The 22,330-nt window shown below is 55.7% G+C and overlaps 1 protein-coding gene across 1 annotated transcript in view; it reads right to left on the bottom strand.

The window, feature by feature from the left end:
- Window positions 1–1,516: 1,516 nt before the first annotated feature.
- The window catches only part of AK1 (adenylate kinase 1), a 33,591-nt gene continuing 12,777 nt past the window's right edge, over window positions 1,517–22,330 (bottom strand). Inside the window, exons 9-14 of the mRNA XM_065418857.1 lie at window positions 10,944–10,986; window positions 6,022–6,057; window positions 4,999–5,162; window positions 4,280–4,396; window positions 2,179–2,370; window positions 1,517–1,585 (exon numbers count right to left, since the gene is read on the bottom strand). Coding sequence (XP_065274929.1) covers window positions 1,517–1,585; window positions 2,179–2,370; window positions 4,280–4,396; window positions 4,999–5,162; window positions 6,022–6,057; window positions 10,944–10,986 — 621 coding nt within the window. The remainder of the gene's footprint in view (window positions 1,586–2,178; window positions 2,371–4,279; window positions 4,397–4,998; window positions 5,163–6,021; window positions 6,058–10,943; window positions 10,987–22,330) is intronic.

Raw genomic sequence — 22,330 nt, forward strand, 5'->3', positions numbered from 1 at the left:
GGAGGTCTCCCATCCCAGTGGGGACAGGCCCTGCCCTGGCGAGAGCAGACAGGATCACAGCCGGGGGTGTGAATTAGAGCGGCAATGCACTCCTCCCCCCAACTCCCTAGACATAGTCGGTATTGAATGGAGCGCGGTGAAAGTCAAATAAAGGCACAGCTCACACCGAGAAGCACTTTTCTGCCACGCTCTTTAATAACGATATGTCAGTGTATATTCGGGCAGCAGGGACAACATGCCGCCTTTAAGACTCTGGGGGGTTGCTGCTTTTCATTCATAAATACTTTTGTTTGTAACCATTGTAAAAAAAAAAAACGAGGAAGAGAAGAGCTGCCATCAATGAGTGTGTGGGAGACAGTGTGAGAATGTGTGTGTGGGGAGTGTGAAACGTGTGCGCGTGGCGCGGGAGCCCTAAAAAGCACAGTAAGACAGCGATCGAGTGAGGCACAGTGTTCACATCACAGCCTTTTGGGGTAGCCCCTAGGCTCAGTCAGGGCCCCTGGCCTTTGGTAACCCACCCAAAGCGCTAGACTGTCTTGGGAGGGTTGGGAAAAAGCAGGCGGAGAGGGGTTTCAGCAGAGATGCGCTTCAGCCTCCAACGTCTTCCCCGGAGACAGAGCTTCACAAAGGTACAGGGCAGCTGGACTCCAGGCTCCTGGAGAGACTATTCCCTCATGTTCTAAAGCAGGAGAAGATACCACCCCCCAAACCCTGGGCTCTCTGCTGCTAACGCTGGGCTACTCTGCTGGCAGACGCTGGCTCTGTGCAGGCAGCATCACAGTGGGGAATGGAGGGGAAGGAAATGGATTTTATACACCCCCCTGGGGGAGTCTGACCCTGTCCCAGGGCATCCCCTGCTTGGTCACTGCTCTCTCCCTGTACTCACATTGTGCAAGGAGGGTGGGGGCGGGAGGGTTGGGGCTCAGCAGTGGTGACACTCATCGGTGTCTGGCTCTACAGTCACACAGGGGGAGATTTTGCCCAGCCCTGGCTCAAATGGGGTTTTCTCTGCATTTGATTCAAATTCCCTCTGTCCCAGGCAGATTTTAAGACTCTCAACTGCATCCTCTGCTCAAAAGAGGGAGCAAGTTGCGTGCGCTGTCAGAGAATCCTCCCCCTCCGGGCAGGAGCAGATTCCCCTCTCCTCCTGCTGATGCCATGGAGTGGGATAAACAGGCCACTTCCTGCCTTTAATCAACCTCAGGGCGCAGTGGGGGGGCAAAATATCTGGAAAGAAAAACTCACTTCCTGTTGCAGAAGAAAAAGATAAAGCCTGGGCTCATTAAAGTGAATTTTACTGTGGCGAGAAGGGAAGGAGTCAAACACAATGTCCTTGAAATTTCCTCCACGGGGCTGTCTCCACGAAAACAGGATAAAGCCACTTCCGCTGTCTCTGCCATGGAGCTCGAATCGGGGCGGGGGGGGGGGGGGAGAATACTTGGGCTCTGGGGGTGGGAAGAGGGTGATGTTCTCTCTGGGTGGGAAGGGGTTAGAGGCGGGGGGTCCCTTTCGTGCTTTACTTCAGGGCATCCAGATGAGTGCAGACCTGTACGAACACGTCGTCCACAGAGCCTTCTGCGTTCAGCTGTAGGGGCGAAGCAGGAGAGCCAGTCAGGACAGGGCCTTAGAGAAGCCCCTAGACTACGTCCTGCATCGTGCAGCACCGCACAGACCTGGGACAGCCCAGCTCCCAGGTCTCCATGCTGGCCAGAGGATCTACTCCTGGCAGGCGCAATGCCCTCAGAATCCATTCCACAGCGCCCAAGGCCTGTCTGGCTCCAGGGGCACCGGGCCCGAGGCCTGTCTGGCTCCGGGAGTGCCGGGCCCAAGGCCTGCTGGGAAAGCCCTCTCTGATGCTTGTCTTCCCTGCCCAGAGCCCCATCCCTCATTAGCCCTCCTCCCCCGCTTGTTGATCCACAGTAGCAAGGCGTGCTGACAGCTGACCTTGAATATGGCGTGCTCTGGGATTTTCTCAGCTCGGAGGCATCTGAGGGTGCATTCTGCCCCTTTAACCCCTGGGAAGCCCCAAACTATCTGAGACACAAGGATGGCAAGTGGCTCAGACCTGCCCAAACCCATAATAGGCTCTGCAGAGTCTCAGCAGATGGGAAAGGGCCAGTTCCACCCCCACCCATTCCCAGTTCCAGCCATGAGCCGAGCAGCTTGTGGCCGACGTACCTTCCGGACGATCCCTCTTTTCTCGTAGAATGTGATGACCGGCTCAGTGGCCTTGTAGTAAGTGTCCAGGCGCTTCTTGATCGTCTCCTCATTGTCATCCACCCGCCCGCTGGTCTCACCCCGTTTCAACAAACGCTTGACCATGGTGTCCTTCCCGGCATCCACGTAGAGAAGCAGCGTTGGTGGGGCGATCTGTTGGGGAGGAGAACCAGGGAAACGTCCTTATCTATCCAGCCAGGCTTTGGCTTTACCAGGTTCATAGTTTCCTCCACTAGCCCTGCAGCATGATGACCTGAAGGGTGGGGGAGACCATGCCCCGAGCTGTCACTGAATCACCTTGACTGGGGGGAAGGGAAGGGAGAGCTGGGTCTGGAGCAGTCACCCTTTAGGGTGATCAGGTGTCCGGTTTTCAACCAGAACACCCGGTCGAAAAAAGGGATCATGGCGGCTCCGGTCAGCACAGGCTCCCTGCTAACCTCCACGCCACGTGGCTCCCGGAAAGCAGCCGGCATTTCCCCCCTCCGACTCCTATGCGTAGGGGCAGCCAGGGGGCTCTGCACGCTGTCCCCACCCCAAGCACTGCCCCCGCAGCTCCCATTGGCCAGGAACCATGGCCAATAGGAGCTCCAGGGGTGGTGCCTGCGGACAGGGCAGCGCGCAGAGCCACCTGGCTGCATCTCTGCGTAGAAGCCCGGAGGGGGGACATGCTGCTGCTTCAGGGAGCTGCTTGAGGTAAGTGCTGCCCAGAGCCTGCACCCCTGAGCCCCTCCATGCCCCAACCCCTTGCCCCAGCCCTGATCCCCCTCCCACCCTCCAAACCCCTCGGTCCCAACCCAGAGGACCCTCCTGCACCCCAAGTCCCTCATCCCCATCCCCACCCCAGAGCCCGCACCCCCAGCCGGAGCCCTCACCCCCTCCTGCACCTCAGCCCCCTGAGCCAGCCCGATGAAAATGAGCGAGTGAGAGAGAGTGGGGAGAGCAAGTGACAGAGGGAAGGGGGGATGGAGGGAGGGGGGCGGGGCCTCAGGGAAGAGGCGGGGCAAGGGTTTCAGTTTTGTGCGAGTAAAAAGTTGGCAACCCTATCACCCCACACTGACCCCGTGCAGACGAGGGTCAGGGCTGTTACCCCAGTGTGCACCAACATACATGCCCTCACACCAGCCATCCCGTGGCAATCAGGTTGGGGGTAACTGATTCTCCGGGCGCTGGGTGACCCTCAGTAATGGGTGGCTCTGCCTTTGCTCTGGAGCACGCTACTGCATGTGTGCCAGGGGCACATTCAGCCTCCGTTTGCTTGTTACTTTGCACATGTTCATTAGCCCAGGCCATTTTCCACCCTGACTTGTAGTTCATCTCAGGACACAGCCTGGCCACAGCCTGCTAAAAAGGATCCTTCCTCTTCAATTGTTTTTTCCAGCTGTTTCTATGGAGCAACCATTGCGCCACCTTGTGCCAGTCCCATGTATTACAGCCAGGGATCCTCCAACGCAGGTACCTTCCTCTCTCACAAGTTTTCTCCCCGGCCTCTCCAGGCCTGCACTAGCAGGGTTACAGTTTCCCTGGAGCAGACAGTCAAACCTGCTCCCAGGCAGCACACGGAACAGCCTTCCTGCTCTAACCCCATTAACCATACCATCATATACAACCTTTCACTGCAAACACTTTCAGGCTGTTTAAGGGGCTCATTGCAGCCATCTCTAGGGTGGAGCTTGACAGCTATTTAACAGCACACAGCAATGCTATCTCAGCAGTTCAGGATGGGAAGTAAAGACTAATCTGACACCCAGTTGAACATGACTGGGTAACTGGGGGAGGCAGAATATAATTACTCAAGTTGGGCCAGGACACTAGGGTCAAAACCTGTTTTACAAAAAATAGCAGTGATCCAGACCTTGGCTTGACATCTCAACCTAAAGATGGTGCCTCCAGCAGCAGAGCTTCTCCTGGCGCCACGTGGGGCTTTGGTTCAACTCCCCCCGAGGAGATAGTCTGCCCCAATGAATCGACCCCACCACTGCCCCATTTCTAGGATTGCCTTATCCAACCACTGAGCAACCCTACCATGCTGAGTTTGTGACAAGACTACCACTCCCTTCCTCACCTTCTTCTCAAACTCCTCGCCTTGCTTCACCTCTCGGGGGTAGCCGTCAATCAGGAACCCCTTGGAGACATCTGCCTTGGCCACCATGGCGTCTCGCAGCATATCAAGCACCATGTCCTGGGGCGAGGGGAAATGCAGGTCAGAGTTAGGGACAGCGGTTTCCGTTCCAGCTACCTGGCAGCTTTGCAGAGTCTCCCGCAGCCGCTGGGCTCCCCTTCCCCATGGGCAGCCTCATCTCTTAGTGCAAAGCCACAGGAGCATCAGTGTTTGTCCTCGATCACACCAACCGACAGATCCTTTTATAGGATCCAGGGACCATGTGCAGCTCCTGTCTCAGCAGAGGAGGCACAGCAAGCAGAGGCCGCTCCCCGTGGTCTCTGGGCACCAACACTCACAGACACGGAGCTTGTCATCCCCCATTTTATACCCTTCCCCAGCTGCCAGAGCACTTTCTCCCTGGAGCTGCCAGGAGCGACCAGACTCCTGGGAAGCCAGGTCCATGAGCCACCCCCAAAGAGCTGGGAAAGAGGCGCCCCATCAGCAGCCTCTCCATGCACCTGCCTCAGCTCCCCACAATGCACTGCAGCCAGGAGAGCGGGCAGCCTGAGATGGCCTCTGCATTGGGTTCTCTCACACGCCAGCATGGGTAGCTGGAAATGTGCCAGGATGTAACGCTTTAAGACCCACTTCCTCCCACTGCAAAAATGGCCCAGACTCACCAGGGGCACCAGCTCTCCCTTCTCCATGATGGCAGAGAGCTTCTTGCCTCTCTCTGAGCCAGAGTTGACCTCTGCCCTCAGGAGGTCACCGGTGGACAGGTGGGTGTAGCCATACTTCTGGACAATCTTCTCGCATTGGGTCCCTTTTCCTGAGCCGGGCCCGCCTGCAGTTCACACAAGGACAAGGCACAGACTCAAAACACAGGAGGAGGAGGAGGGGGAAAGAGCTCAGGTGCTTTCTAGGCAAAAATCCCACTTAGGAACAGCCCTGTTTCATCCTCCTCTTTGTTCTTACTTACTAGCACTCAACTGGGACCTTCGCTAAGGAGTTCAGGGCTCCTGCTAGGCTCAGAGCCCTCTGCCCGAGGCAGCCCAACCAGCTCTGGGGAGATTATTATGACCTCATCAGTGTGAAGCAAAACAGGCAGCAGCTGAACCCCAAAGCCAGAAAGCTCCTGGCTTTGTGTCACTAGCGCTAGTCACAAAAGGTGGGCGGCGGGGAGAGAAATAGCGATACGTGCAGAACTGCCTCCACTCCCCTGTGCTGTACCTGATCTGGGGGTAACTAGAGGCCTTCAGGGCACCCTCCCCAAGAACACCGAAAGCAAAGGTGGCAAGCACCCTACAGGTCCTCTAGTCCATCTCGGTGCCACAGCAGGGCGCTCCCTGTTGCGCACTCCCACGTATTCTGTCTAGTCTGGTTTTGGGTGATAGACACGACTTCCCCTTGGAGGCCAGGGCAAACATTTGCAGACATGGCTAGTGATTTTTAGAGAGCAACTTAGGACACCTTAAAGGCACCTGATGACCCAAAAGCTCCGAGCACCTGCCTGCTGAAAACCAGGCCCCTTTACAGGATCTCAGGTTGGGCCCCTGAAATCCCAGGTCTCTTTGAAAACTTTGGCTTAAAATTTGAAGGACGGGGTCCCACGTCACAGCCCCAACGAGCCCAGCGGACCGAGCCAGGGCTGAAAGCGCCGCTCACGACTCCTCAGCTTTTCACTGAGCCCATCACCGACTTACCCACCACGAAGATGATTTTGCTGTTCTTCAGTTTTTCTGCGGGAGAAGGAAAAGCAGAGAAGAGGGTTAGTCTGAGGGCGAGTGAGCGATCGCAGGAAGGAAACCTCCACCGAGCCGGGACAAATCCCTCTTGACCAAATCCCCAGGGGATCTGCCTGGAGGAGGGGACTTGGCAACCAGCCCCAGTTCCCCGGGGGTAAATGGGAGCAGAACATGGTCAGCAGTGGGCCGCTGGCGGTGGCTTCATGGCAGGCGCTATGGGGCCATTGCCCCCCAGGGTACCTTTGCCAGCCCTTTCCGCTGCGGTAGCCAGGCAGGAGCACTCTGTCCCCATCTCTCCGACTCGCTGGCTCCTGCTCGCCTCTGTTCCCCCCCCTTCTTGCCAAGCAGTTTCCGCTCAGCACATTTTGATGCCTGAGCCAGAGGCCTCCCTTCGGCTGGGCCAGGCTGGAGCCTTGTGGTCAGAGCTAACACACATTGCCACGGAGACGGTTGCTAGGATACAGCAGGAGCCAAGCCTCAGCCACATCACAGAAGGCAGTGGGCAAAGATTCTGATCTCAGCTTGGCTGGTGTCAATCTTGAGTGACTCCATGGGGGGATGGTGTAAATGGGCTCAGACACCAGCTCTTGGCGGCACCTCTCACGGAACAGCCTTATACCACAGAACCCTACAGCCATGAGCCCCCACAACATGGCGCCCACACCAATGCCACCCAGTACCCATCCTGTAGCACTGAGCTGTAGCTTTTGCTGTGTGTATATAAGGACAGGGGAGAGAGTGGTAGGAAATCCCAGGTTCCCCAGACACACAAGGCAGGGCACAGGGTGGCATCCATCTTCCTTCTGACCGGGGGGATGGGTTCCTGTTGGCCTCTGCCCCACTGCCTCAGACGCCTCCAGAGAGAGGACCAAATTCATCCCCAGTGTAACTCAGCTGGCTTCACTGGTGCTACACCAGGAATGGATTTGGCCCGCTATCAGTAAGCTCAAAATCCGAGGGCCCCTAGTGAGACGAGGAGACTAGGGAACCAAATAGAGAGGCAGGGCCTCAGCCTATTGAGAAAGGCATGGGCCGTGGGACGAAACAGGCGGGCGCTTCCTTCTAGGGAGGGGAGAAGCTCCTTCAGCCTGTGGCGATTGACATCTCCCCCTTTAGTGCCCACACCGTTACAAAACCTAAGGGTGATCCACCTCTCTCCTGGGACACGTTCCCTCCCCAGAGGCTCATATCCATGGCTTGGCAGGTGCTTCACAAACTCTGACCCCTCGCAGACATCACTGCCTCCCATCTGCCCAAGCCAATACCTCCACCAGCTCTGCTGAGCCAGCTACACCAATTCCAGATCTCCCACCTGCTCCAGTTGCCCCAGCACAGCCTTTGTGCCCACCTCTTGCACAAGCCCATCATCTCAGATATGCCCATTCTCCATGGTATACCCACCACCCGACATGCCCACTATTTCCGACACGCATTACCCTTTTCCTTGCCCACCATCTCTGGTCATTAAACTCTGTGTGAAATCCTGCTGCCAGTTACACCAGTATAAAGCTGGAGTAACTCCACTGGTGTAAATACAGTCAGGGGCTGCGGAGCACCATTTAAAGTGGTGGGGTGACAGATTTCCGCCACACCCCTGCCTAGCCCTCTCTTCCCTTCTCAGGTGACCCCCTGCACCAGCAGCCTGACTCCCGCCCCCCCTCCCCCGGCCCATAAGCCCTTACACCCACCCTCTGGTGGGTGGGAGCTCCAGTGTCACTCAGGTTTGGCCTGGCCCAAAAGTGGTCAGGCCTATGGCCTAGATGACTCCCCCAGCCTATGCACAGAGTTACTCTAGCTTTACACCAGCGTGACTGAGAGCAGAATCTGGCCCCCATGCCAAGCGCAACAGCAAATATTACCCTGGATTAGCACCAGGAGGGCCGGCTCACTTGCATTTGGCTGCAGCTATAAATCCCCACCCGGAAAGAATCTCCTCCAAAAAGCCAGAGCGACAAGAGAGACACAACGACAAACCATTGACCCTCTCAGAAAAGTTGCAACCTCAGTGTCCCAGCTGCCCCCTCCCCCAATTCACATTGGGCCAACATCCCAGCTCCACAACCGAGAGGGTCCCTCAGGGTCACAACCATTCCGGGAGTGAGCAATTGAATTCGAAGTCACCATTAATTCCAGTGCCTGGAGCTGATAGAGAGCTCCTCTCCCCGAGTACAGTACACTGGAACATTTTCAAAGCTGGGTGAATGGGCCTGTCTCGAGTGTCACAAGGACAAGGCAGAAGTGCTAAAAATAAAGGAGGGTGTTCTCAGAGCTGGCTGTGGCTCGGAGTCTGCGGCTCCCAGCAATAAGATGTCTTCTGGTTACAGCCTTGTAAAATTACACCTCCGAGCAGATGGGGAACAGGGTGGCCTTTGGCAGCTAGGTGCTTTCTGATCACGCTGGCAGATCAGATCCGCCTGTGCCAAGGAGCTCATGCAGGGAGAGGCAGAGCCATGGTTGCAAGCACTGTCTGAGACACTGAGGGACTGGGTGTGGTTGGCTCACCACAAAAGCAATTGTCCCTCTCTTGGTATTGACACTTCCTCATGAATTATTGGGAGTGTACCATATACACCCTGACTAAATTGGCCTTCAACATTGGTTCTCCACTTGTAAGGTAACTCCCTTCTCCTCATGTGCCAATATACATTTATGCCTGTTTCTGTAATTTTCACTCCATGCATCTGAAGAAGTGGGTTTTTTACCCACAAAAGCTTATGCCGTAATAAATCTGTTAGTCTTTAAGGTGCCACCTGACTCCTCGTTGTTTTTGTCTGAGACACCGGGGACGTTCTCCATGAATTGGAGTAAAACTGGGAATAGAGGGAAGGATGTTTGATGGTTAAGGCACTGCACAGGGAGCCAGGGGATGGGGGTTCAATTCCTGGCTCTGTCACAGATTTGCACTATGGATAACATTTGCAAAAATGCTCAAGTGACTTAGGAACTTAAGTCCCACATTTTCAAAGGCTTTGTCTACACTTCAAATCCTACAGCATAGACACTCACTACAGGGATGGGAGGGGGTTCTCCCACTGGTGTAGCTAATCTGCCTCCCCAAGAGGCGGTAGCTAAGTCGATAGAGGGAATTCTTCCTAGCAATGTCTACATCGGGGTGAGGTCGGTATAACTGCATCTCTCGGGGGTGTGGATTTTTCACATCCCCAAGAGACGTAGCTATGCTGATGTAAGTTCCCAGCGTAGACCAGCCCAAAGTAGCAGCCTCAAGTCTCACTGAAAGCCAACGCTTTTGAAAATGGGACTTGGGTATATTTGAAAATTGTTATCCCTTACTCCCTTTGTGCCACAGTTCCCACCTGTCAAACACGGATAATACTTCACCACCCACGAGGGATGCTGTAAGGATATATTCAGAGCCCATGGCAAGGGTGGCCAAAGACAGAGGTGTACAGACAGGGGATTGGTCCTAGGTTGTATAGCCTGTCACAGGCTCAGGTTGGTAGTAACAAAGTTGTCACAGAATCATAGAAGATTACGGTTGGAAGAGACCTCAGGAGGTCATCTAGTCCAACCCCCTGCTCAAAGCAGGACCAACCCCAACTAAATCATCCCAGCCAAGGCTTTGTCAAGCTGGGCCTTAAAAACCAATAAGGATGGAGATTCCACCACCTCCCTAGATAACCCATTCCAGTGCTTCACCACCCTCCTAGTGAAATAGTTTTTCCTAATATCCAACCCAGACCTCCCCCACTGCAACTTGAGACTGTTGCTCCTTGTTCTGTCATCTGCCACCACTGAGAACAGCCGAGCTCCATCCTCTTTGGAACCCCTCTTCAGGTAGTTGAAGGCTGCTATCAAATCCCCCCTCACTCTTCTCTTCTGCAGACTAAATAAGACCAGTTCCCTCAGTCTCTCCTCATAAGTCATGTGCCCCAGCCCCCTGATCATTTTCGTTGCCCTCCACTGGACTCTCTCCAATTTGTCCACATTCCTTTTGTAGTGGAGGGCCCAAAACTGGACGCAATACTCCAGATGTGGCCTCACCAGCGCCGAATAGAGGGGAATAATCACTTCCCTGATCATCTGATGGCTCTTCTTTGGCCTGGGAGAAACGAGCTGAGTGGTTCTCAGTCCAGTTCCTAGTGAACAACTGCCGACCTCACAAAAACCACCTTCACAACCAGCACTAATCGGCTCCCTTGGCAGCAGCTGTGCCAGGGACTGACTGTGGGCCATGGAGACTGAACTCCCCTCTCGGCCCTAGAAACAGTCCCTGCAGGCCAGTGCTGAGGTCTCATGGCAGGACAGTGTGGGGACTGTACTGCAGCTGCCAGGGCCGTGCCCAGTGAGACACTAGGGCTGTTATTCTGTGTTTACAGGGTTGTGAGAGCAGAAAGCAACCCACTGCCTCCAGGCTAGACCAGGTAAAGACCCAGGTGAAACCCAAAAAGGAGAGAGGGAGAGGGGGGGGGGAAACACCCTGACAGCTGCAATCCCTCACACTGGGCTCAAGTGCGAGGATCGCACATGGATGCTGCCGGACAGGACCAATTGTCCAAGGGAGGTGCCTGGCTCGGGCTTAGTTCTCTCCGGCTCCTGATCCTTACAGCATGCATGAGCCTTGCATTTCCGCTGTTCTGGGCTGGCAGGGAGATGAGTGGAAAAGAGGAAGAGAAGCAAGGAGCGACACAAGGTTTCTAAAAGGGGATAACGCAACAACAGAACCTGAGCCTGGTTAGGAGAGATGGCCCCGAGCCAGAACTCTGGATCCAACATCCCTCCCCTCCCCCCGCCATGCCCTGGATCTGCACTTGGGGGCTCAGGCCCATTGCTATGGGCTTAGACAACTGGATGTAGCCTCAGTAAGATGGAGACAGACGGGTGGAGTGAAGGAGATGTGCCCAGGGAAAGGGAGCTCTCACCTGTTGCCATCCTGAGGAGATCTGGGCAAAGAAGCTCTTCAGTCTGAAAGGAAACAGAACTCCTGGTTAGACAGTGCAGGAGGGCCGGGGGGGGGTCAGCCATGGGCTTTGGGAAGGGGCTGGTTTGGCCTTCAGAAACAGCCCCAGTCCCATTCCTCCTGAGGCTAAGTAGTCTTTAATGCTTCCCAGTGCTCATGCTTCCCCTTAGCTCACTGGGTTTCAATCTCTCCCCACCTCTCAAATACATTTCCTAGAAAATGGAAGAAGGTGATTCCCACTGTTAGCTCAGCTGCCAGCATCTTGGAGCAGAAGAACATACCAGCTCCCCCCCTGCACACACACGGCTACCCTCACACGAATGGCACAGGCCTACAAACACAGCATGGTAACCGGTCCCTTGTTCTGTTCCAGAGAGTGACTGACAAGGCTGGGGACAGAGGTACAGGTTCCTGAGGCTCCCTGACTGGTTGGCAATCAGGCACCTACTTACTGGAAGCTGGTGCATTTGAAGACATGTCCGAAGACTTCAGAGGAGGGCGCCCCAACCTTCCCTGCAGCTCAGAAGGCTCTCAGCCTACAGCCCACTCTAGCTTAGCGGTTCTGAACCAGCAGTCCCATTACCTGATGGACACGGACACGTCAGAGCCTTCCTCTAGCGGTTTCTGCTACACGGTCTGATCCAGAGAACAGCAGTGTCTCAGTGCCTATGGCACGTCACTGTGACAACCAGCCCTTCCTGCCTCCTCTTCCACCAGGGAGGGAGAGAAAGAGCGAGAGAGAAAACACAGGAGACAAAACACACCTGAGACTGGAACCATGAGAGAGACTCTGAGCAGCGGGAAATCAGAGAGAGCCAGAGATGGGCAGGGGGACAGACCCCATCAGTCAGACCTGGTCACCAACCTGCCTGATCCAGTCCCGCCTGTCACCACAGCAGCACTTGGTGTCGGAGCCTGGCGGCTGCCTTTGCATATTTAATAAGCGTTGCTTCGGTGACAGCGGGAGCTCAGGGGATGAAGGAGCATCCTACAAAACCTGTTCCTGCCTCATGACCCAGGGCTTAGTGCACCGCCCCAGCAGGCAAGAGGCCCGGGTTTGAGCCAACTGGATCTCCACACTGAGGCAATAGCACACCCCGCTCCTTGGAGGGCAGGTGGAGAGCCTTGCTTTGGCCATTGGGGGACGCTCCCACCCCCCTCGTTCCTGCTTCCTCTTCTCCAGCCCCATTTCCCCCCCCATGGGGGGCAGGGCCCCCCTCAGCCAGGCGGTCAGGTCTCTTCTCCTGAGCGGTGCACTCAGGCAGAGTGCTCTGGTGAAGATTTGGCATAGCTAGCAGCCAGGGCTTCGACTCTGCTCTGGGCCCAGCTGGGAGCCACGTCTCCAGGGCAGCAGGCAGATTCCACTGTGCAGCGTTTGCCTGAGGGACTAGTTGCTCTCAAGCGGAGTTTGGGGGTGGAAACCAAGAGGGTGACGGGGGCTCTGACTCGCTGGCTGGTGTGAGGGGGTGAAGTGGGGAAAACTGGGGCATCTGGAATAGCTGGACTGGGGTGGGGGGAAGTGTGAGTTTAGCCGCCTTCTTCCTGAGACAGATTAAAGGAAGAGCACAGGACATCCCCCCCGGAGTCTCCGAAGTCTCCCGGGGCTGGAGCGCTCCAAGCCAGTGGCATGCAAGGGGCCTTGCAGGAAGAGCTTTAGATAAAGCCTAGCCATGGCGTTTGATTAATGAATGATGAGCTCCTCTCCCTGGCACAGTGCCACTGCACTCAACCCAGGGGGGTCACAATGGCACAGGAGGGGTCCTGTGTGCGAGGGCCTGTACGTAGTCCTTCCCGGCTGGGGTCTCTACAGCCTCATCCCAGAGGGTTTGCGATTAGGCAAGAAGCAACTTGATAGTAATATTCCATCTCCGTGGGCCTGCAGTTCACAGGGCAGGAATCAAGGAGGGCAGAGAAGCAGCGTAACCGGAGCCCTTTAAAATTTACTACGGCGACATCGTAGAGGGAGTTCTGGGAGACACCCCCTTCGCACTGGGCGCACATGATACTGGGGACAGGGTTGGGCTGCATTATTCAGTACATTTCCCCCATGAGAACTTCCCCCAAATAATTCCTAGTGAGGATCCTTTAGCAAAACAGCCAGTCTCGATTTAAAAATTGCCGGTAATGGAGAATCCAACAGGACCCTTGGTAAATTGCTCCCCATCCTCCAGGGCTTCCAGCTCACAGAGAATCCCAGCAATGGAGGGCTGGAAAGGGACCTCAAGAGCTTGAAGTGCCTGTTCAGGTATTAGCCCCCTAAGCTGCCCAAACCAGCAAAATCCATCCAGAACGAGTCACCATCAGCGAGAACGCCAGCAGACCCATCTAGCCCCTCTTCAAACCTCTCCGACGTGCAGGGAGAGCCTGTCTCACTTGTCTCCAGCCTAGAATGGCCAGTCCAAAGGGTTCATAAATCATGAGTCAGGTCCCCAAAAAAGACAATTTCCTTCAAAGTCATGAGACTTTTAAAAATCATAAATGTTGGGGTCTTTTTGTCTTTGGTTTCTGAGCCATTGGGCGGCACTTGGATTCATGTTCTCAAGCTTTTCTCTGCAGCCAGGAGGGCTGGAAATTGACTTTTTAAACAAATAAACAAAAGCTGAGATTCTCATTTAATCACATGACTCCAAGACCTGGGGCTTTAAGAAAAACACCAAGTATCTTGTGATAAAATCGCCAGAGCTGGCATCGCTGCGTTCACCTGGAAACAGAGCCAACTGGTGTATGCATGAGTGAGCCCGGCACCGCACCCCTGCGATAGGCACTCCCTTGAGGGTTGCTCTCTCTCACACAGACCTTGCACGCTTCAAAGCTCACTTCCAGAATTCACAGCTTCCCTCTCCCACCGCCCCCATTCCCAGAGAGGAAGTCGTATGACCCAGACTCCACTATGCCCCTCCCTAGCCCAATCACGGCTCCACCCTTACAGAGCACCTGATTCGAGCTGACTTTACTCCACTGAGGGGCCAAGCGAACCCCTGGGTGTCACACCAGGAATGATCTTGGCCTGACAGCTTACGATGCAGCCACCTTAGGTTGGAAACATAACGCTTACATCAGATACCTGTAGTTACCTGCCTCTGCGCTGCTCAGTGACCACATCTCATCAGCTCTCAGCTTCCTTTGTTGCAGGAAGTTAACCCATCTGATTGACAGTCCACCCAAGTAAGCACATTCTTAAAGGTATAGGGCCCAAATTCCACCCTGAGTTAAACTGGTGGGGGCCAGTAGGGTTACTACACATTGATCACCGCATGGCCCTTTTCCTTGCAGCAATGTTGAATTCATGTGTGTTGAATGGAGAGTGAGTAAATGCAATACATACACACTAGGGGGAGCATGGGGAAGAGACCCATCAGGGGAAAAACTGGAGAGAAGGCAGATGCATTTGGGGTGAGGGTGGAGTTGCTCCCATTTTCACCCCGATTGTGGGTCTCCACTGGGGGTTATTGAACTGGTATTATGCCGATGCAGCTGCACCAGAGTGGACGCCCCGCACAAGTTGAACAAGTGCCGCTTACCCTGGGTGTCGGTGTAAATCCCCTTTGACACCAGCGCAACTACATTGGTGCAAACTCCCCCCTCTCACTCCCATGCAGACAGGGCCTTACTCCAGTCTGTAGTGTGCAGGAACAGGATAGTGTCCCTCTGTATAGCTCGCAAGTCCTCTAGTGGTGGATGCTGTATGTTATCAGAAGCAGCCAGCGCAGCAGGATGCGTGCCGCTTGGCATGTTTGGGGACAGGACTAGCCAGCGTTATTTGGGACCCGTGGTGCCCCTTTGCCTCCCTTGTTGTGTATGAAGAGCAAAGACACAACCCTGGACTCCCCACGCACACAGAACAGCCCGTCCTCCCCACCCATCTCCCACACCCAGCAACCAACTTGCTGAACCTCCTGGGCACACTCCCGCAGCTGCCCAGCCCCCACAGAGAGCCACTCATCTTCCCGCACCCAAATACAGGAGCCCCCCAGCCTCGGACACAGTGGCCCACCCTAGTTGGCCCCCAGTGCACAGAACTGCAGCTCTCACCCTTCAGTAAGATGGGATCCAGGTACTCAGAGAAGGGTCCTGGGTTCCTCGTCAGCCTTGTGTTTTCACTTATTCCTGCCACTAGGGGGCATCCCAGGGCCCAATCCCCTCCTGCCCACCTGTGTTTGTCTCCTATGGGCAGCAAACCTGCCTGGCACCTCAGGGCCACCCTCATGTCCAGCCCTTTGACCCTAGGGAGAGCCTGAAAAGGCCTTGCGCATTAGGGAGAACATGAAAAACAGCTTGGGTAGCCCATCCCTAAAATAGATCCATGCCCTTCCAGAGCTCACGCCTCCCCCGGCAGGTCAGCCTCAGTGGGGAAGGACAGAGGTCAGGTTACAGCCCCCAGCCCATGCCTAAAAAGGGCAGGTGCCCTTCAGCTTCAGCCTGCTCTGGGGTTCTAAGTATGGCCCAGGCATAAATCCTGCAGGGGTCACGTCCACACCTGTGCCAGGGTGGGGTCGGCCCCAAGGAGCAGCCAGCCAGAATCACGGTCAGTCAGTCAGAGGAAGGCAAAGGTGGCAGCGAGCCGAAGGGAGGGCGGAAATAGCAGCCCCTCAGCTCCCCTGGCGGGGTGAACAACTCCACAGGGACTAGCCTCTGCCCTCCAGCTTGGATCTCAGCCCCATGAAGCCCTGGGGGGCTGCCCTGTGACCAGAGGGGCCCAAAGTGAGCGGGTCAGTGAGGCCACGGGCCTCATCCAGCCCTGGGGGGCAGTTCCTCTGGAGCTGTGGCTGCTCATGCCAAGGCTGAACGTGGGCCCACGAGGGGACCGGGAGGAAGTTGATGGGGGAGGCTGGGAGGACAGTTCTGTTGGGGACGGGGGGGGACGGAATCTAGGAGTCCATGGAGACTGGGGAAAAGAGCTACAGCTGGGCTTGCAGGGAAATATTGGGGGGGGGGCTCCCAAACACTGGTGGCTCCAGGGCAGGTTTAATCCTAAAATGCCCCAACAAGCAACCTCTTGGCTCAGATCAAGTGTCCTGCCAGTGTAATGCCCGACACAGCCCTTTGGATGCAATGGCAGGATAGCCAGCCCCCTGTCTGACACCCCGAGGCGCTCCCCTCCACCAGCCAGGCCTCGCTCAGTCCCGAGAAGGGAGGCTCTGAGCACAGAGCTGCGGTTTGACCCCTTCATCTGACCAAGATAGGCCCGTAGCTCCCCAAGCCGCTCTCCCTCCCCTGCTCCCTCCCACGCCAGAGAGCAGCGCAAGGGGGCAGCACATTAGAGGTGTGGTTTCCAGTGCTGCCAGTTCACCCCTCCTAGGGGCAAGAGCCACTTGCTGTGACATCCCAGCCACGGTCCCCACCCTCCCCTGTTCCTTAGGGCCATGGGCCTGTCCCTGCTCCCACTGAAGCCAATGGAAAAACTCCCACTGGCTTTCAGGAGCTGCAGGATCAGACCCGCTGGCTTTCAATGGGGCACTGCAGCCTTTGCATCTCAGGCCACGCCGCTGAGCACTGGAGACAATGCCATGCGGGGGCCTGGGACTCAAGAGAGCTGGGTTCTGTGCCTGGCTTGTCAGAGGCCATGTGGTCCCAGCCCACAGACTCTGTAGGATCATTCATGCAGAGTAACACGTACACTGTAAGCTCAGAGCCTGTCTCTTCCCATGTGCTTGTACTGTACAGCACCAAGCACAGCGTGGCCTTGCTCCCGACTGGGTTGGGTGCAGCCATACTACCAATGACTAGCTCCACTATTTTTCCATTTTGAAAAGCCACCGTAGTTCTCAGGAATCGTGCTAGATGGTTAGTCCTGCAGCTGGGAGCCCTCGAGGTACCTGCCGGTTAGAGTGATGTTTGGATGCATGGACTCCATCTTGACACTCTGATTCCCTGCCAGCTGAATGTCTGGCATCAGCCATGTATTGGTAGCAGAGAAGCCATGGGAATGCTCTGTCTGGGCTCTCCAGTCCCTGGCTCAGAACATGATATGATTATGGCATAACTATGATGTATTTTATACAATATGGGTCATGTGAGATATCATTGAAAAGGTTATGATTGACTGAATATGATTAGCCTATTTGTATGCATGTAGCATTCTGGTATCTGAAGTTAGGAATATTGTCGATGCCTCTATTACAAATGTGTTCACACCTGGGGAACGCCCACTGGACAGAATGCAATCAGTCTAGATGGCTGGCTGGGAAGGGCCATTAGGGAAAACAATAGGTCTTAGAAGATGCTAATCTCCCACTGGGAAGCCTTCCTGAGGACGCTACAAGCAACCTCCGAGTTATGGCTGCTGTGACCCTACAGGGACATGTGACCAAGTCACCTGGTACTGGACTCCACCTTGGAATACCAGTGTTTTTCTACAGAAAGTCGGGAGACAAAGGGTTTCTGCCTTATGCCAAAGCTATTTAAGGCAGGGGAGTGACATCACCGGGGTTCTTCTCTGACTCCCCGCCCAAAGGAGACTGCTGGAAACACCTGAGGAACAAGGACTGGAACTGGGGAGACGGGCTGAACCCAGGCTAGAGGGGTTTCTAGCCTGTGAAAGGTATACCTGGGGTTTTAAGCTGCAAACAAGTGCAGCTTGCCCTCAAGAATCTCTGCAAACTGCCTAAATTAACAATTAGGGTGAGTATTTGCTACTCATAGCCAATCTCTTTAGTATATTAAGCTTAGATTGCGTTTTTGTTTATTTGCTAGGTAATCTGCTTTGATCTGTTTGCTATCCCTTTGTAATCACTTAAAATCTATCTTCTGTAGTTAACAAACTTGTTTTTGTTTTGTGTACCACCAGTGTGTGGACATTATAACTTGGGGCAGAAAGCTGTTGCATATCTCCCTCCACATTGAGGGAGGGGGTGAATTTTATGAGCTTATGCTGTACAGTTCCCTGTGCAGTACAAGACAGTATAACTTTGGGTTTACACTCTGGGGGGGTGCATGCCTTGGGAACGGGGAGGTGCCTTAGCTGAGCCTTCCCATGCAGAGCTGATCTCAGCATCTGTGTGCCGCTGCAGCTGGGTGTGTCCCTACCTGTGTGATTGAAAGAACAAGCTTGGAGAGCTTAGTAACTTGTCACAGCAGCACAGGGTGACAGAGAGCCCAGGCTGGTGGGTCAGGGGGGCTCAGTGGTACACCAGTTCCAGGTGGCACCCCAGGGGGAACCTGTCACACATGCATCATCTCCCAAGCCCAGATGAATACACCTCTCCCTGTAGATTGCCATCCTCAGTAGCTAAACACATTGACAGTTGCTGGTGACTGCCCCATGCTGATTCGACACCTCCAGGTGGCCTGCCCCCCGCCCCCCCCGAGCCATCTGACTGGCGGGGAGAAATTAAAAAGCAATTCCAAATGTCTGCAGGTGGAAATGAACCTGGCTCTTGTCCTCCACAGGACAATATCCACTTCCACACTCCTCCTCCACCTGACTGCAAAGCACAAGGCCCTGTCTGTCGGGAAGCTGCGGCTCTTTCCAAGATACCCCCCAGTGAAACCCAACTGGGAACCATAGGTGCTGGAACTGGGGGTGCAGTAGCACCCCAGGCTAGAAGTGGTTTCCATCCAACGCAGGGTTCACAGTTCCATTCAATGGCTCTCAGCCCCCCCTATACAAACTGTTCCAGCCCCCCTGCTGGCAGGGGGCATGGCTGGGGATTCCAATCACCCAGTGAGCGAATTCAGGGCCTCGGACAGCGAGGGGCTCCTAGTGGCGTGCAGGGAGGCTCCGTGCAAACTTCCCAACTTCCCACTGATCCTGACCTGCAACCCCACCCAGCTCCTCCCGTCCTGAGCCCCTCGCCCAGCTCGGCCAATGCGCCTCAGTCCGGAGCTGCAGCAGCATCAATCCTGGAGCCTCTCTCCCACCACAGCCCTGCCAACACCCACAATCCCCAACCCCCTCATTCCAACCCAGAGTCCCTCTGCACCAAGACTCCTCTGTTCTGACTGTAACACCTCCTGCTCTGGGCTTCCCACGGCTCAGTCAATACAACAGCCTTCGAACCTGCTACACCCGCAGCCGTTCCACTCTTGGGCCCCTCCTGTGTCCAGACTGGTGAGATACCCGGAGAGCGAAAGGGGAGCAAACAGCCACTGAGCCGGGCAGACAACACACAGGGAGCAGCAAAGCCACCCGCTACCACAGCCCGACACTCACAAGGCACAGCCAGTACTGCCCACACGTACTGACTCCGGCAGGCACGCAGAGAGCCCAGCAACGCTGCACCACCCACACAATGGCCACGCCAGCAGGCAGGCCCCAGGAATAATAGATTTTGCATTGCTCTCGCAGAGTTCAGCTGCACAAATCAAGGCCCCCTTGATAATCTTAATTAAGCCTCCCGACTTGCCTGGGTGTGGGGGAAGGTAGGTATTGTCATCCAGATGGGGAAACTGAGCCACAGGAGTCACATGACCTGCCCAAGTTCATTGTGTGGCCGGGGCAGAGCTGGGATCAGAGGCCAGGAGTCCTCACTTCCAGACTCGAGCTTTCACCACAGTCACAGGCGAACCCAGACGCACACCCAGTGCACATGTGCAGAGCAGCCAGCGACGGGATAAACATCAACTCGCCCGGGGAGCGCTGGGAACCTGGACTGCTCGTGACAAACAGCGACGGACAGAGCCTGCCAGTGCCAGCAGCTGCTCCGAGTTGGCTCATGAGCCAACTAACCGTCCCACCACCCTCCCGACCGGCTCCTGGGGCGGGAGAGCAGATGGGAAACAAAACAAGACACTGAGCAACAGCCAGGAGGGGTCCAAAGCAACCCTCCCCTCCAACAAACCCCTGTTCCCCTGCGCAGGCCCGGGGGGCTTCGTGTACTGACCTCTCAGCGCTGGGATGCAGACGTGGCCAAGGGCAGAGAGCAGCCAGGTCCGGTTCTGTGCAGCCAGCTGCCCTGCATGTCCTCCCTGGCTATTTTTACTCTACATATAACCCTGTCATCCGCACTGCATGCCGGGAGGGGGATTTCTCACAGCCTCTGAGCTGAGCCAGCAGCGAGACACCTGACTCCCGGGGATGTGATCTGCATAGCAATGATTTAGGGGCGAAGGGGGGAGTGTGTGGTGCAGACAAAGAGCCCAGTGAGCGCGAGAGCACAGAGGAGCTGGCTGGAGGCGCTGGAGTTACAGCAGGGAGAATGAGGCCAGGCTCAGCTCAGTTCTTGGGGCCCAATCCTGCTCCCAGTGAAGTCAACAGGCAGGGCCAGAATTTGGCCCTTAATCCAGGGTGAGTCCCCTGAAGCCTGGTGGAGCTAATGCCGCTTTGCAGCTCTGTGACTGAGGTCAGAAGGGGGGCCGGCATGTTTGCACACACAAAGGAGGCTGGAGTGCCGTTGCCTGACCCCCCTTTCCAGCACTGTTTGGAGTGCAGGGGGAAGGTACCATAGCTCTGGGGCGAGGTTCTCTACCCATCCCCACATCAGCTGTAGCATGGGCAGCAGCAGGGCAAGCTTTCCCTACATGCAACCCTGCAAATGTGCCCTGGAGGGACCCCCCCTCTAGGGCTCAGGGGGGAGCTCAGTCTCCACGTGCTGATTGGCCCTGGAGAGGTCAGGTTTTGTGATGTGGCGAGTGGGGCCTCACCCCCTGGGAACTGGCTGGAAATCCCCCCCTCCCCAGGAAGGTCCTTCCTGGGAGCAGACCAAACCGCTCCATGCTCAGTCTAAGGGCGAGAGCTCATTATTTCACCAAGGGGGGCATTTTTTGCAGGTGTGGCTAAAATACTCCAGCTACAACAGCCTCTTCCTTCCACCAGCCAGGCACCCAGATAGGCACAGCACAGCTCCGGGCCATAAGGGGGTCTCCTTGCTCAGACACATCAGACCCATCTGTCTGTCTCTCCCCATCTGATGGAAGGTGAAAGTAGCTCTTCCTGTCCCCTGCCCCCAGAACTGCACCCAAACAAGTGCTTTGGGGGAGTTAACCCCTGCACTGCTGGGCCCTGCTGCAGCACCAGGGCAAGCAACCCCCCAAAGGACTTGCCTGCTGCATGGGGGCAGCAGAAATAGAAGGGGGAGCCATCCAGTGTACCAGGCAGCACAGCTGTTAAAAATGCTGCTGTAGGATCTTCTTCGTCTTACTCCGTTTCTCTTGTGTGTCCAGGTGGAAGAAGGAAGCATGAGAGAATGGTTAGAGCATAAGGCTGGGAGCCAGGCCACTGGGCTTTCATTCCCAGCTCTGCCACTGCATTGCTGTGTGGCCTTGGGCAAATCACTTCCCCTCCTGGTGCCTCAGTTTCCCCCCCTGGGGACAGTAGTTTGGGGAGTTGCGAGGCTCAAGTCCCTAGTGCATATAGAGTACTATGAGAAAGGCCACTCAGCACCTTGAGTTATTGCTCCTGGATTATTCACTGTTTATTTACTTCTGTTGTGTGTGTTCACTTACTCTGAATGCCAAGAAGTGATGCCAAGTAGTAACAGAGTAACAGTTACTGATCCAGTGCATTAATACAGCCCCTGGCCTCGGAGGCGTCAGAACGGCCGGGCGTCAGCTCTGGACCCCATTGTGCTAGGTGCTGTACAGACATGTGGCAAGAGACAGTCTCTGCCTCTAGGAGCTTGCAATCCTGTGTGAGGCCTGAAGGAACCACCCCGGTGGGTGGGAAGCAGAGGGAGGGGGGGGTTTATAATCCCAGCCTGGTCTTTCAAGCAATGACAGCGTTTGGATGCTGAGCCATTAGAAACCATTTCTTCTGGGCAGGCTCCACAGTGGACGCTGCACAACTGAGGGTGAGCACATCCCCCAGTGGCCCCAAGACAAGGGCCATGTGGAATTCATTCCCCTGCCCCAACTAAGCCAGCTCAGTCTGATGACGCTGCACCTCCATCTCCCAGACAATCCAGGGATGGCTCAGGCCAGCTGTTCTGCCTCCCGCCTGACATGCCCACCCACACACACCCCTCCTTGCTGGGGGCAGCGTGTGTGGCCCCTGACACTCAGCCGGGGCTTGCAGTCAACACAGCAGCAGGAGAAAGCAGGGCCCAGGGTAGAGGAGCCGCCTCATCAGTGTCAGCCGCCCGGCTCAGCACAGCTGATGGCGTGTGAGGAATGGGCTAGCCCCCCTGTGCACACACAGAGCCTAAAGTGGTCTGAAGAAAGTGGGGGGTCTCACAACCGGGGAGCCGCAGCTGTGGTAAGACAGGGTTTAAAGTGCGGCCCTCAGCAGCCCCGCTGGATGTTAACTGGTCCCTTTGTCGAACTGCAACCCCTTCTGAGCTCCCCAACCCCACATGCACTTTGGGCATTGGCCACGTGCCTGCAACTGCTTACTCGCCCCCCAGCCCTCCCATTAGCCTGTCTGCTCACGCAGCATCACACACATAGACACACATCAGGCTCCCGCCCCGTCCA

Source organism: Emys orbicularis, chromosome 18, assembly GCF_028017835.1.
Source record: "Emys orbicularis isolate rEmyOrb1 chromosome 18, rEmyOrb1.hap1, whole genome shotgun sequence".
Classification (NCBI taxonomy): Eukaryota; Metazoa; Chordata; order Testudines; family Emydidae; genus Emys; species Emys orbicularis.